This window comes from Marmota monax, unplaced genomic scaffold, assembly GCF_021218885.2.
Source record: "Marmota monax isolate L192 unplaced genomic scaffold, Marmota_monax_Labrador192_F-V1.1 WCK01_AAM20220418_F8-fsc00044, whole genome shotgun sequence".
Taxonomy (NCBI): Eukaryota; Metazoa; Chordata; class Mammalia; order Rodentia; family Sciuridae; genus Marmota; species Marmota monax.
Genome location: NW_026695198.1, coordinates 17,120,276 through 17,133,878, shown reverse-complemented (window position 1 = coordinate 17,133,878; position 13,603 = coordinate 17,120,276). Strand labels below are relative to the sequence as shown.

Genomic DNA, 13,603 nt, shown 5'->3' with positions numbered 1-13,603 from the left:
AATGCACAATTAGGAATAGTCCTAGTTTACTTGTTTACTTGTTAAAAGGACAATTGCTAGGCCTGGCCATGCAAAGAGAGGTGAATGGGGCCAGTGGTGGAACCCAGAAGAGGTCCAGAGCTCCTGGCTGCTGGAATGAAGTCAGAAGGCCATGCTTTCCCTGGAATTCTTTTCCACTTGAATGACATTGATAACCTTGCCAGAGCCCACCAAAGTGGGTGAAGTTTCTAAAGAGTTTTTATTCAAAATTTCTACTTCCAAATACTTGAAAGCCAAGGAAAAAGAGATGGATTTAGATTTTCTGAACAATGAATCTTAATGTGGTTTTCCACTTTTGTGTGTGTGTGTTAAAAGAGTCAATTGGCTAGTTGAATTACACGTGTCAACAAATGCCCATAGAGATTCAGAGCTTACTGCAGGTGTTGCTGGTTAAAGAGATTTTTTTTATATATATATTTGGATTGGGTTGGACCTGTATGCTACTGAAGGTTGAAGGATAATCTTGTATTTGGACCTCTATACTGCTCTCAAATGTAGAAGGTGTAATTTGTATTGTAGTGGAGGTTATAGAGTTGGTGGTGATGGTGGTGGTGATATGGTGTTAAGAAGTCATGTTGTTTCCTCTGTAGCCAGTAATGTTAAATGCATTTTTGTCTGTGTAGCCTCAGCTCATAAAGATATCCCTAAATGCCATCAAACTTAGTGGGGGGTGAGGGAGGATATTTTCTGCTCCACTTGCCATCAAAGAAGATTAATCAGAACCTGTAACTTTTCAGAAAACATAACAGCAAAGGGCCTTGAAGCTGGAGCCCTCCCAGTCTGGGAGTGGGGGTAGAGAGAGGGAAGAGAACAGGGCAGCCCCCAGGCAGGAGAAGAACGTCTCTTAGCATTTACCAGACAAAGCCTGGGTGCATCTAATTATGATTATTAAAACAATTTCCATGACGATGTCTAATATTATGTTAATTTGAAAACAACTGTGTATGAAAACTGTCGACTATAATACCTAAATTCATTTAATGAAACACATCGTTAAGGCAATTAAACCTCCTGGATGTGATTAAGAAACATAATTACGACACTGTTCTGCGCCATAATTGGGTGTCTTTAATCAAGGGGTAAAGTGATCAGCAACACAGCCATTAGTTTGTATTGTTCTGGCCCTGCTGTCCATCATTCTGATTAGGAATTAACCACAGCCACCACCAGTCGGATTTTTTTTTTCCTTTTGCATATTAACATTGTAGGGGACACATTTGCTGCAAGATTTACTGCTTAATATTTCTCATTATTAAAAGGCCTCCTTGAAATACTTCCTCTACAACCTCTGTACTGTTCGACTATTATTAGGAATTGGGCAGAATAACAAATCTTGAAATTCAGAAGGAAAAAAAAAAAAAGAAATACTTACCCTTTAATCACTCAGCCTCCAGGTTTAGTCCTGAAGAGACTTGAAATGGATGGGGGTGGGAGCAAGAGAGGTAATTTGAAAATACCTTGAAATGTCAGATGAATAAGCAACTATTAAATGTACCAGAATTAATGGTGTTTATTTCATTTTAATAATTTCAGACAAATCAACCTTCTTTCTATACCTAAGAGTTTCAGCATGTGGTTGTAGGAATAGTGTGGGACATCTGAAAGAACAGAAGGTCTTCCAATTTACTTATGTGGCTCTCCCTACCCTAACCCCAAACTTTTCAAAATTTATGCTGCAGCAGTTTTTGGAGAAAAACGGTGGTTGGAGTGAGAACATTTTCACCCTCCCGACAAAACACATGAGGCCGCATTTCTTCTGAGGTTTGAGCCCTGAATTTCCGCTTGATCTGGAGAGTTTGGGCCATACATCTCTGGGCTGGGCCCCAGATGTGAGCATAGCTTGGGCAGCTGGATCAAGACTGGGTGACTGAACACCAGGGGGTCCAGTGTGTTCTTGACGAAGTGCCCTTGGGCCAGAGCAGGCAGTCAAGCCCTCAAGACTGTGGAGAGTGGCAGAGCATAGAGGTTCGCTGGGGAGACTGCTCTGGCACCCACCGCGCCTGGGGACACTTCTACCAGGCGCACCTCGCCAGGCCAATCCCTCAGTTTGGGTGCCTTAGGGAACTAGGAGTGTGCAGATGAATCCCAGGGAAAACTTAAGTTTCACTTGGCTTTTTAGACCCACTTTGAGTCTCTGGTCAGCTTGACACTGGACACAGAAGCTGCAGCTTTTCATTTACCCAGGACCAACAAATGATCATCTTCAGAAAGCTCTCTAGTTACCCCTCCTCCGCTCTTTGAGTGGTGCGTGTGTGTGTGCGCGCGCGCCCGTGTGCGCGCTTTGCAGTGCGCTCTGGACTGCAACTGGCAACCCCTCCAAGACCCTGTTTTAAACCGAAATTCTTCTTCTCGTCGCCCCACTGCCCATCCTCACGGTCGACAGTCCCCTAGGGAAGACCGAGTCTCACGGAGTTTCCTTTTTCCACGCACTCTTGGTCACTGCCGCCAGAACCGAACCTTTCTATGCGACCCCGACCCTGCAATCGCTCCAGGAAGTGGCATTGACTTTTCCAATGTAATGACTTATGAAAGATATAATCATGTGTTAAATTGAATCCTCCGTTTAACTGTTAATGGTGTGCTCTGGGCACATTTACGTATTAGATGCTATGGTAACTAATTACCACTAGGAAAAAGGATAATACACTTCCCAGACTTTGAAAAATAATGATGGGAGTTCACTTCCCGGCTCGCAGCACATTGTAGCGGCTCTGCCCGGCGGAGCGAGGGAAGAGAGTGGAGATCCGAAAGTGTGCTCCTGGAACGCGGGAGGTAATGAATCCTGGTCAGACTAGGCTTCTCAAGTCAAACCTTTAATGAAAATGAGATTCAGCTGGGGAAGTGGAGGGCGGGCGTGGGGCGCCAACTACACAAAGATGCCTCTACACCAAATTTAACTGCAAAACCTTAACATCAGAAACAATCGGGTTTTCTTTTCATTAAAATGCAGATCAGACTAAATTATCCACGTGCCAAGAAACTTTATATCAATGAAAAATTTTTGTTGTTGTTTTGTGGGCAAAATAATCCAGCCTGTCTCCTGTGAGCTCTGCGTTGGCATTTGTAACTCGAAAGTCCCATTATTATTTCTCCTTATAAGTTTTAGAATAAAGTTCAGGGATATTTAAAGGATCCATTATTTACAAATGTTTCTCAATCTTAGAGATTTCATTTTTTATTAGGAGGATGGTCACAACTCAAATCTGCTGTTAATAGAGGTGTTTAGAGATGAGAATTTAAACATAAAAAATGTTTCATGACCTAATCTCATTTTATACATTTATTCTGCTTTGGGAATTACTAAAGAATTTCAAGCAAGGATTTTTCTGTTGAGTATCCTCATCTACTCTTTAAAAAGAGAAGATAAATAGTACCTTCTTCTGTGAGAGACTCTGATTATGTACCTAAATAGTTAAAACATTAAATCATGCATTGCTGATTCAAGTAAGTGCAGCTATATTTGCCATGTACGATTTCTTTGCAGAATTATGGTCAAAATTCAGATGCTACTCTGAGCCTATGCCCTTCATTTAGAGGAAAAGACATGTATTTATTGAATTCCGATGAATCAGGGAGTGGGGTCAATACATACATACCTGGGTCTTGGAGAAGCATCAGGCATACATTTAAAGTATAGGTTTCTCAAAAGGGGTTTTTTTTTTTTAATCTATAATTATTCAACAAATTAATCTCTTTGAACAACTTAGAAAATTGTTTTTTTTTTATGAAAGCAAAACTAATTATTTGAACTATGGAGGATATGGGTGGCACACATCCTCACTTTATCTCTGTTACTCAGGTGTTATTTGTTGCCCTACAAGATAGTTATGGTCAATTATCTTTGAAAGTCAAGGATTTATGAAGATCTTAAACTTGTTAAGTCCTGGAATCTTTCCTTAGTTTTAACTTTTTGTCAATATTGTTTCATCTTCTCTAAAGATGAAAAGTTTTTATAACTTTTCTGTAAATATAAATTTGTTAAAGGTTTTAAAAAATGAGCATCTAATTGTACAACATGGAGAAAGTATTACTACATGTATACTATTAACTTCATCAAAAATTTAAAAGTGATTTCAAATACTTTTAAAAATATTCCATCTAAGGTATAAAACAAAGACACTTATAAAACTTTATACTGCTTAATTCTTAGAATTGTGGGATTGAAGCACTTTTCATTTAAAAAAATTAACAATAAAGCAAAATGTTTTTGTTATCTATCAGTAATATGATATATATTTTATGTTAACTACAATGGCTAGCTCTTAGAAGTAAAAGTTATTTGGAGTATGTGTTCCCTTATAAGCAAATAAAATCTACAACTAGTGCATGCTTCCTACTTACAGATGTTTAAATTTGACTCTATAATGAATCACTAGATAGTAATACCTTTACCTGTTATTTCCATTTCTCTAGTTTTCGTATAAGCACAAATTGCTGTAAGAGATATAAAAATGCTTCAAGATTTTATCTCTAAATATGTATTTTCTGTGTAGTCTGCAAAATGTCACGTCTCACCTTATAAAAATCAACACATTTAGGAGTTGAGAACATAAACTATACTTTAATTAATAATAATAAACAATATCAAATTCTTTTTTTAAAATCCAGCATAACTATCAGTATTTTGCATCTATATCTTGAATAAAAAAATCACATCACTCACATGATCATGACTAAATCCAGAAAGTTCTGCAAATTTTTATTTATTGTTTTATTAAGTAAAATTGAAAGTAAAGATAATGACTTCACAGATTGCCCACTTAATGGGCAATTTACCCTTGTTGATAAATAAATAATATTGAAGTGATTACTTCAAATGAATAGGAGGACCTTCCAGCAGAGATTAGCTCCTGTTACCTGCTAACAGAAGCACCTTCTAACAGAACTCTCAATGTGTGATGTGAGTTCAAGTAAAATGTTAGTGACTCACACAAATGTTCTTTAGAAAAGTCAAGTATCCCAGTGAAATACTATAGGTACAGTTGCTAAAAGAGCCACATTTCATTATTTCACATTCACGTTTTCATCAACTGTATTGTATTACACACTTTATGATTTGCATTTCAGTTTTATGAATAAATTGAATACTGTCCAAATATCACTCAGCTTTATTCATTATCTGTGATAAAGTGAAGAAAACTGCAGAAGACAAAAAGATCACATCTAATGAGATCTCCCATTTTCTGTTGTTTTTGTATGTCTCTTTCTCCACAGAATAATACTGAGTATTAAGAAAGGTAGCTCAGCCAGCTAAAAATAAACATTATGAAACTTGGTAATATTTTTTGGATCTGTTTTTACCTCACATATAAACAACAATGTTAAAATACAATGAAAAATATTCTGACTATAAAATGCATTTTAAAGACAGCAGCATCATTTTCCAAATAATTTGCTATTTGTAATAAAATCTTCTGTCACCCAATTTATTCCGAGTAGGGAAATAAGGAGACATAATCATTAATCTGTGAGTCAAAAGTTGATTTATTGAATTTCTGTTGTAAATAAAAGAACACTAAATATTACATTTGCAAAATAATTGTATTTCTTGCTTAACATTTTAAGTTTACTTTCCTATGATCCACACATATGCCATTTTAAAAATCAAAAGATAATAGTAAACAAATATATCAGGACTATTGCTTTTTATAATTCACAGCACTTTTCTAAAAAACATTTAAAAACATAGCCATGGCCAAATTATCACCTATTTAAGACTGCTGAATTGTTTTTTTTCACCAATTATATTTAACATACCCTAGAAGGTAATATAAACAAAATAAACGTTTAAGCTAAAATGTTCAAACCTCAATGATCAATGATTTAGAATTACACTCTGCAGTAGAGTAAGTAATAATTGCTTTAGATAAATACTACTGTTTTATGAGACTGCTCATTTTAATTTAAAATAATGCTATAGGGAATGCAATCTTAGCATGCTTTTTCTTAATTGAGTATGTAAATATGAATACCTAATAATGCAGTTCAAGTAAAAAATAGTTTGGCAAATTTAACAGGTTAAAAAAGTGCACATTTTAAGGGCATGAGATCCTTAGTTAAATAATTATTGACATTCTTTCATACTGAGATCAAAAACCTTGATAAACTTTGTGCTTTAGTCTTTGATGGGTTTTAAGACTCCACTGTTAAATTAGAAGATGCTTAATGGAAATATTACTAAAATCATTTTTTAAATAAAATAAGCACAAATAATCATGTAAATTTTGAGCATGGAAGTTCCTTTGCCTTAGACACATGACTCAAAACTTAATGACAAAATGGATGTGATAGGATGAATTGTGCCAGGGAAGATAAAACCAAGGAGACCAAAGTTCACACATACTTTCCCTATCAGCAATCCTGAGTTAGTGATAAATGGCTTTAAGAAAAAAATCCTTCAAGGCATTTACCTTCCTCTAACCAGATGACGGCTTCATTATTATTGGTCAGTGATATAAAATGATAACTTGATTATTATTTATTTCCTTTAAAACTTAGGTGAAGCTGTAAAAATAAAAAGATGGATTTTTATAATATATAAAATAATTTCAAAACCTTTTGGAGCCTCACTGGCCATTTGGTTTTGTTCATAGGATCACAATATCAATTGGATAATTGAATGCATAGTGTCATATCTAGAATAGAGGAAGTGCCCAATGCTTGATTGAATAGATGAATAATGAATTAATTAATGACCAGAAAATTATTCCCTCTACCATAATGATTTTTAAAAGGCACAACATTTTTAAGTATCTCTGTTAAAGTTTGTAATCGTATATAGCATTGTATTTTTCAAAATAAGTTCATGCATATAACTATGCTTAAATTGTTGCAATTAAACCAAGATGTCAAAAGGTCTAATTATTATTTTTTTTGCTAATGAGAATACTGAAGTAATGAGAGGCAAAGTAACTTGTTGACGATAACAAACTAATTATGACACAACTAGAATCCATGTCTTTTGCTTATTTCTTCATGACTTTTTTTTTCTATTCATAATCACTTTAGTAACCGGATTTAAATCTATCATATGACTCTCTTGCTTTGTTTTGGTTCTACTGTCCATTCCTTTTATATAATCTTTTCTCTGCCATCTTGATTTTTACTTTCTATTCTAAATTCCTGTATGCACTTCTAAATTCCTTTATACACTTCTATATATTAAGTAGAAATTAGAATGCAATTTTTTTTTGTATTTACTCTGCTACAACATCATGGAAGTATACTACTAAGTTGAATTTAAGAATATGGAAGTTTCAGGAAACAAAAAATATGAAGGTTTCCACTTCAGGACAGATGGTGGACTAGATGTTCTAGTACAATAGTACAAAGTGGATGAAATATGCTTTGAGGCAGGTAGGAGATAAAGTCCAGGGCTGGAGCTGGGCTCAAGTGTGTGTGTGTGTGTGTGTGTGTGTGTGTGTGTGTGCGTGTGTGTGTAATTCAAGACTCTGCAGAGCCAACACACTTAGTAGGTGAACAGAAAAATACTTTTCAGAGCAAGACTGTGGATATATTTGCCTGTCTCAGCCTTGTGTCTGGGTGAAATGAACAAGCAAATGTCTCTTCTGTCTATTCCTAATCATGGGGTTACATTCTACCTGACTTAGGGCTAGAATTCACGACACCTGTGTCATGCCTCGCCTCCTCCCAAATTCTCAAGCTGAAAATTTCAATCGATCTGAGTTTGATGGTAACATCAGCATTGGGACAAAAGCAATAACACATTTTCTCTGGAGGAATAAACTTTAAAAACTTGGGTCTTAAAATAAACATTTCCAGAGATAAAATTCCAAGGAACATGAGCTTGGTATTTAAGCTATCCCAAGTAAGTTAAAGAAAAATAAACTAGAGAATCAAACACACAAAACACCAATGAATTGGCAATATTAGATACAGAATACAAAGTATGTTTTCTTAATATAGTTAAAAGAAATGAAAGAGCATTGAGTATATGATGAAAGAACAAGGTATTATGAAATAAAGAACAAAAGAGAATTATCAGACTGGAAAAATGTAACTATTAAACTTAGTAAAGGCAATGGAATGGAGAACTTAAAGGTTTACAACTGGACTCAAAATCAACCGTGGAGACCCCACAGATGGGGAAGGGACAGATGGATCTAAGGATAGAGCAAACAAATTTGGAATGTCTTGGGGAGAGTGCAGACTGTCACAGACTAAATGTGTGTGTGAGGTGGGCCAGTTGGAGAAGAGTTTGTAGAAGCCCAGAGCTGAGGGTTGCTGGGCATAGTAGGAGGATGGGGCGAGAGAGTTTTGAAGTTCTGCTTTGGCATCTCTCCCACATTAATTGTCTCACTGAACACAGGATCAATCACTGAGTGAACACATCATTAAAATATAGTGAGTGCAATCGGGGGAGGCTGCAGCAGAAATATTTTGAGTTCATGATCAGCCTCAGCAACTTAGTGAGACCCTGTCTCAAAAAATAAAAAGGGCTGGGGATGTGGCTTAGTGGCAAGACTTGGGTTCAATCCCCAGTATCAAAATGAAACAAAGCGAAACACAATGAGTGTACATTATGGAATGCTATGGTGCACTTAACTGCAATAGAGTAAATGTGAATATATTTTTGAAAACACAAGCCTTTATACAAAAGTTGAGAAGGATATGATTTATAGAGAATATATTTATGTAAGTTAAAAATATGCCCAAGATATTTACAAATATAAAAGTATACACATCAAAAGGTACACACTAAACACTTTAGAATGCTTGTCTGAGATGAGGGAGGTATGATAAAATGGAATAAATAAAGCCAGAAGGGTGTTGCTTAGACCAACTATAATTGTATACCATGAACTAAAGAGTGTAAGAAGTATGATTACCCAAACTTGTAAACCTGAGGTTTAATATATAAAAGAAGAAACAAACTCAATATATGGGTTAACGAGCAGATTAGATATACTATATGGAAAAGAAACTAGAAATATAAAGAAATTATCTCAAATGTGAGAGACGAAAAATGTGGGGAGAAAAGGCTACACAACCTAGAAGATACAGTGAGAAGATGTAGTATAGCATCTGAGAGGGGTGATCAAGAGAGGGTGGCCGAGTAATCCTTCCTACATGAAATACCTCCTTCTCATATTCAAGAAGCAGCATGAGACATGAAAGAGGCTAAGAACATCAAAAGCAAACAGAAGAAGTCCAAGTGGTCATAGTTAAGCAGTGAGCCATCGAGTAACCGTTAACCCCTCAAAAACAAGAACAGAAGCCGCAGGAACACGCGACATCTTCAAAGTTCTATGAGGAAATTACTATCAGTTTATGTTTGTGCATCCAGCAACACCAACAACTTTTCAAGAATGAGGACATTTAGCAATCCCACTTCTGGCTGTTTACTCTGCAGATCTGAAATCAGTTTGTTGAAGAGAGATCTGTACTCCTATATTCACTGCAGCACTACTGACAATAGCCAAGACAGGGAATCACCCTATGGATACATCAAAAGACAAACAGATAAAGAGCATATATAGTATTTTATCATGTACAATGAGGTATATGCACATGCTAAAATACTATTCAGCCTTAAAAAAGAAGGAAATCCTGGCATTTGTGAGAACATGGATGAAAGTGAAGAACCTTATGCTAAGTGAAATAAAGCCAGGCATAGAAAGACAAATACCACATGTTCTCACTTATATAGAGAATCTAAAATAATCAAACTCACAGAAGCAGAGAATAGAATTGTAGCTACAGAGGCTGAGGGTGGGGAGAATGGGGAGACAATGATCAAAGGCTGCAAAATCTCAGCTAGTGGGAATACTTTTTCTTTTTGAAATCTATTGCACAGTGTGATAAATATAGTTAATAAAAGAGTATCTCATATGTTTCAAAATTGCTAAGAGAATACAATACAAATATTCTTAGTACAAAAAATTGTTGAGTATCTGAGGTAATGGATATGTTATCTGTCTTGATTTAATTATCCTATGTTGTATTCAAAGTCGTAACATCATTTTGTATCCCATAAACTTACACAGTTACAAATGGTCATTTTCAAGAAAATAAGAAAAAAGAATAAAGGTGAAAATAAACACATCCTCATCCAAGCAAAACCAAACTTCATGGCATTAGATTTTCAATAAAGAAACATTCAGAGCATGTAATTATAAAAGGAGAAAATGTTAGATAATCATGTTTGTTTATTAAGTATAACAAGCATTTTATTTTATTTAAAAATAAATTTCTTATTTAAAAATAGAAAATTTCTGAACTATTGGATTTTATAATTAATGCAGCATGAATTAACTGAGCTTAATTACCTGTATTGACTGTTTATACATTGGTTCATTCTTTAGGTCAAATGTCAACTACTTGGTAATCTGATATTAGAAATCTTTGAATTGATGAGATGATGTTGCATTGTGCCATGAAATTATACTGCATTATATAATGTTATAATTTAAAAGATTACAAGTAAAAAAAGTGAGATGTCAAGAACAAATACTAGTATTTAGTTTCTCTGTTTCTGTAATTAAGAAAAGTTCATTGCAATGTTGGCGTAGCCCCTGGAGTTTATACAAAGGCCAAATGCTGCAATAATGCTGTAATGATTTCAACATTTGTGCCTATAAAAAACCTAATACTAATGTCTAGGGCAATTTCTGAATATAAAATAGGTTTTGTGTTTTCTTATACATTTAATCTTATCAGTATCTAACTTGAACATGAGAGGTCTTACATAACAGGGAATTTTGTTCTATTGAGACATAGTATACAAAGTAATAAAAGAGCATTTATGGATGATTAAATATTGAAGTGAAGTTGAAGCATTTAATCTACTGCAAAACTCATTTAATGCAAACGTACCCTGGCAATATAGATATTATTGATATTACACTTGAAGGGAACATTTTCATCCAGTGTAGCTCATGGAAATTTAATTTCCTTGTTCTCTGAGAATTTGGAATTTGTTAGACTGTGTCCATTTCCAGTACAATTTTTCAGTGGAACATAAAATGTACTCTTACATATTAGCAAATAAGTTAAGTGATTAAAAAAAAAAAAACCCCACACTGCCAAACTAGGTGCTGTGAAGGTAAACTCACTATAACGGGTGAAAATCACAATAAGTAAAAAGTAAAAACAAGCTATTTTGAACTTATCACGAAGTTGATTTTGATGTCCATTTTATGATATCATTCTGTTTTATTTTTTGATAGACTTTGCAATCAAACACAAACTGGACCAATCTCAGATCAAATATAAATTGGTACTTCTTAAATAAACATTAGCAATTGCATTTGCAGAAATTAAACAAACAGATAAGCTTAGGATGTTTAGGTTCATTTAGATAGATTTCTTTTTCTTTTTTTTTTTTTGGTTTCTCTAAGATTTTGCCCTGTACCTAAATAAAACATCAGATTCTGGATGCTGAACACCAATCATTAAGCGGCTGTGGTCTAGTCCAATAGGCTTTTTGTCAATTATCTCTAAATCAAAATAAGTTACAAATACAATCAACAATAGTTTTATTTCAATAACTGCCAAATATCGACCTGGACATTTGCTGGTACCAAATCCAAACGGCATTATGAAAAACTTCAGTTTTTTGCCTCCTTTGAAAAAGGTGGTTTTCTTCTTACCATCTTCAATAAAACGATCAAATCTAAACTCCTATAAAGAACAAAACACAATGTCAAAATTAAAATTTTACATGAAATAGTTTGATTTCAGGTCCACAAAATTACTAGCTTTTCCTGCCTCTTTTAAAAGATTCTTTCAATCAGCAACACCAGAAAGTAAAACTTGATTATGTACAAATCATTCATGAATTTCAAAAACAAAACAAAGCCCAAAACTCATATGCTCCTAGGAAATTACTTCCCCATAGTCAAGTGAAGTCCAAACACCATATGATTTCTCTTCCCTATTCACATTTTCTCCTAATGTCTTAGTCAGTCTTCTGTTGCAATTACAGAATATCTGAGAATAAATAATTTATAAAGAAAAGAGGTTTATTTTGTTTCATGATTCTGGAGACTGAGAAGTTCAAGAGCATGGTGCTGATAAAGGTCTTGTGCTGCTTCATTTCATGGTGGAAAGCAGAAGGGCAACTGGGCAAATTTGGAAGAGGTAGGCTCACTTTATAATAACCCACTGTTTAAAAAAATATTTTGTAGTTATAGATGGACAGAATGCTTTTATTTTATTTGTTTATTTTTATGTGGTGCTAAGGATTGAACCCATGCTCACACATGCTAGGCAAGCACTCTGCCACTGAGCTACAGCCCCAGCCCTAATAACCCAATTTTGAGGTAGCCAGTCCAGTCAGTTCCAAGAAAGGCCTTAATCCCTCTTAAGGATACCTCTTATGATCCCCACTGCCAAGATGGCAGACTTCAACATGACGTTTGGAGGGACAAACCATATTCAAGCCATAGCACCTAAACTGAGCTTTGTAAGTGTAGAAGCTATATCTCTATTTTTTTCTCTAAGGTGGGTATTGACATATTGGGTCTTGACATATTGGCCCTTGATATACCAATTTTGGGTAGGAGACAGCTGTAGCACTGTCATTGTTACCAAGGAATAAGGAATCCTAGTAGTCACAGAAGCAACGTAACTGTGGATCCCTAATTTTCTTTTTCCTTATCCCTTCCCAATCAGCTACTGATGAATGAGAACTATGAGTTTTGGATCCAGTGTTTATGTTTCAATTAAATAAATTTAAAATAATAAGATTCAGATAAAGGCTAGAAAGAACCTAAGCCACAAAAATCAATTTTGCTTGTTTTTTGATGTTTAAGGAAATTTCTCCTGTGAAATTTCTACTTCAGTGAAATCTCTTTGGATTAACTCTAGGGTGGCAGACGGTTCTGGTATATTTAATAAATATATTATTTGCTACAGAAAATGATGAGACTGTTTAATCTAGAGTGTTTGGGCTCACCATCTTAATTTTTCCATGCTACCAAAGGGGTATGGTTCAATCCTCACTTGAGTTTTTTTAGAGAGGACTGAATGACCTTATTTCAGCCCATGGTGAATTAAACCATTGATTAAATTAAGTCTTGTGACCTGCATGAAAATGACCATGTAGTTCCTGTAGTTGGTGCTCATTAATATTCGACCTGTTTTGGCACACAAGTTTGATATAAACTACATGACAGCAAATGCAAAGAAGTAGGTCAAATAAAAGGCATTTTAGATTCTGGTGAAAACTCTATAACACATGGATGGATTCTGAGTCCATCAAAGATGATCTTATTTTCTCACTCAACGGTAGTGTGGTTAACATCAATGAATCATTTCCTTTCATAGCATTGAGTTTACCCTCATCTACCTAGAACACTTATTTGAGCTAGAAAAATTGGGGGTAGTTTCTAGTCTCCTTCAATTTGCATATGCAGTAATAATGACAAAATCCATCAGAATTTTAATAATTGTTTTATTTCCTGACATGCCAGTTCTGGGATGTATCCAAGTAGGATCTAAACCAAAATATCTGTTCATTCCTGAAGGAAGAACAGTCTGTGTTGACATACACTGTTACTAGAGACACTACTTATGGAATAAACTCTGCTGGTGAACTTCT

At 34.9% G+C, this 13,603-nt stretch overlaps 1 protein-coding gene across 1 annotated transcript in view; it reads right to left on the bottom strand.

Moving 5' to 3' along the window:
- Positions 1-5,505: 5,505 nt before the first annotated feature.
- The window catches only part of LOC124082036 (cytochrome P450 7B1), a 181,093-nt gene continuing 172,995 nt past the window's right edge, over positions 5,506-13,603 (bottom strand). Inside the window, exon 6 of the mRNA XM_046428475.2 lies at positions 5,506-11,682. Coding sequence (XP_046284431.1) covers positions 11,395-11,682 — 288 coding nt within the window. The 3' untranslated portion in view covers positions 5,506-11,394. The remainder of the gene's footprint in view (positions 11,683-13,603) is intronic.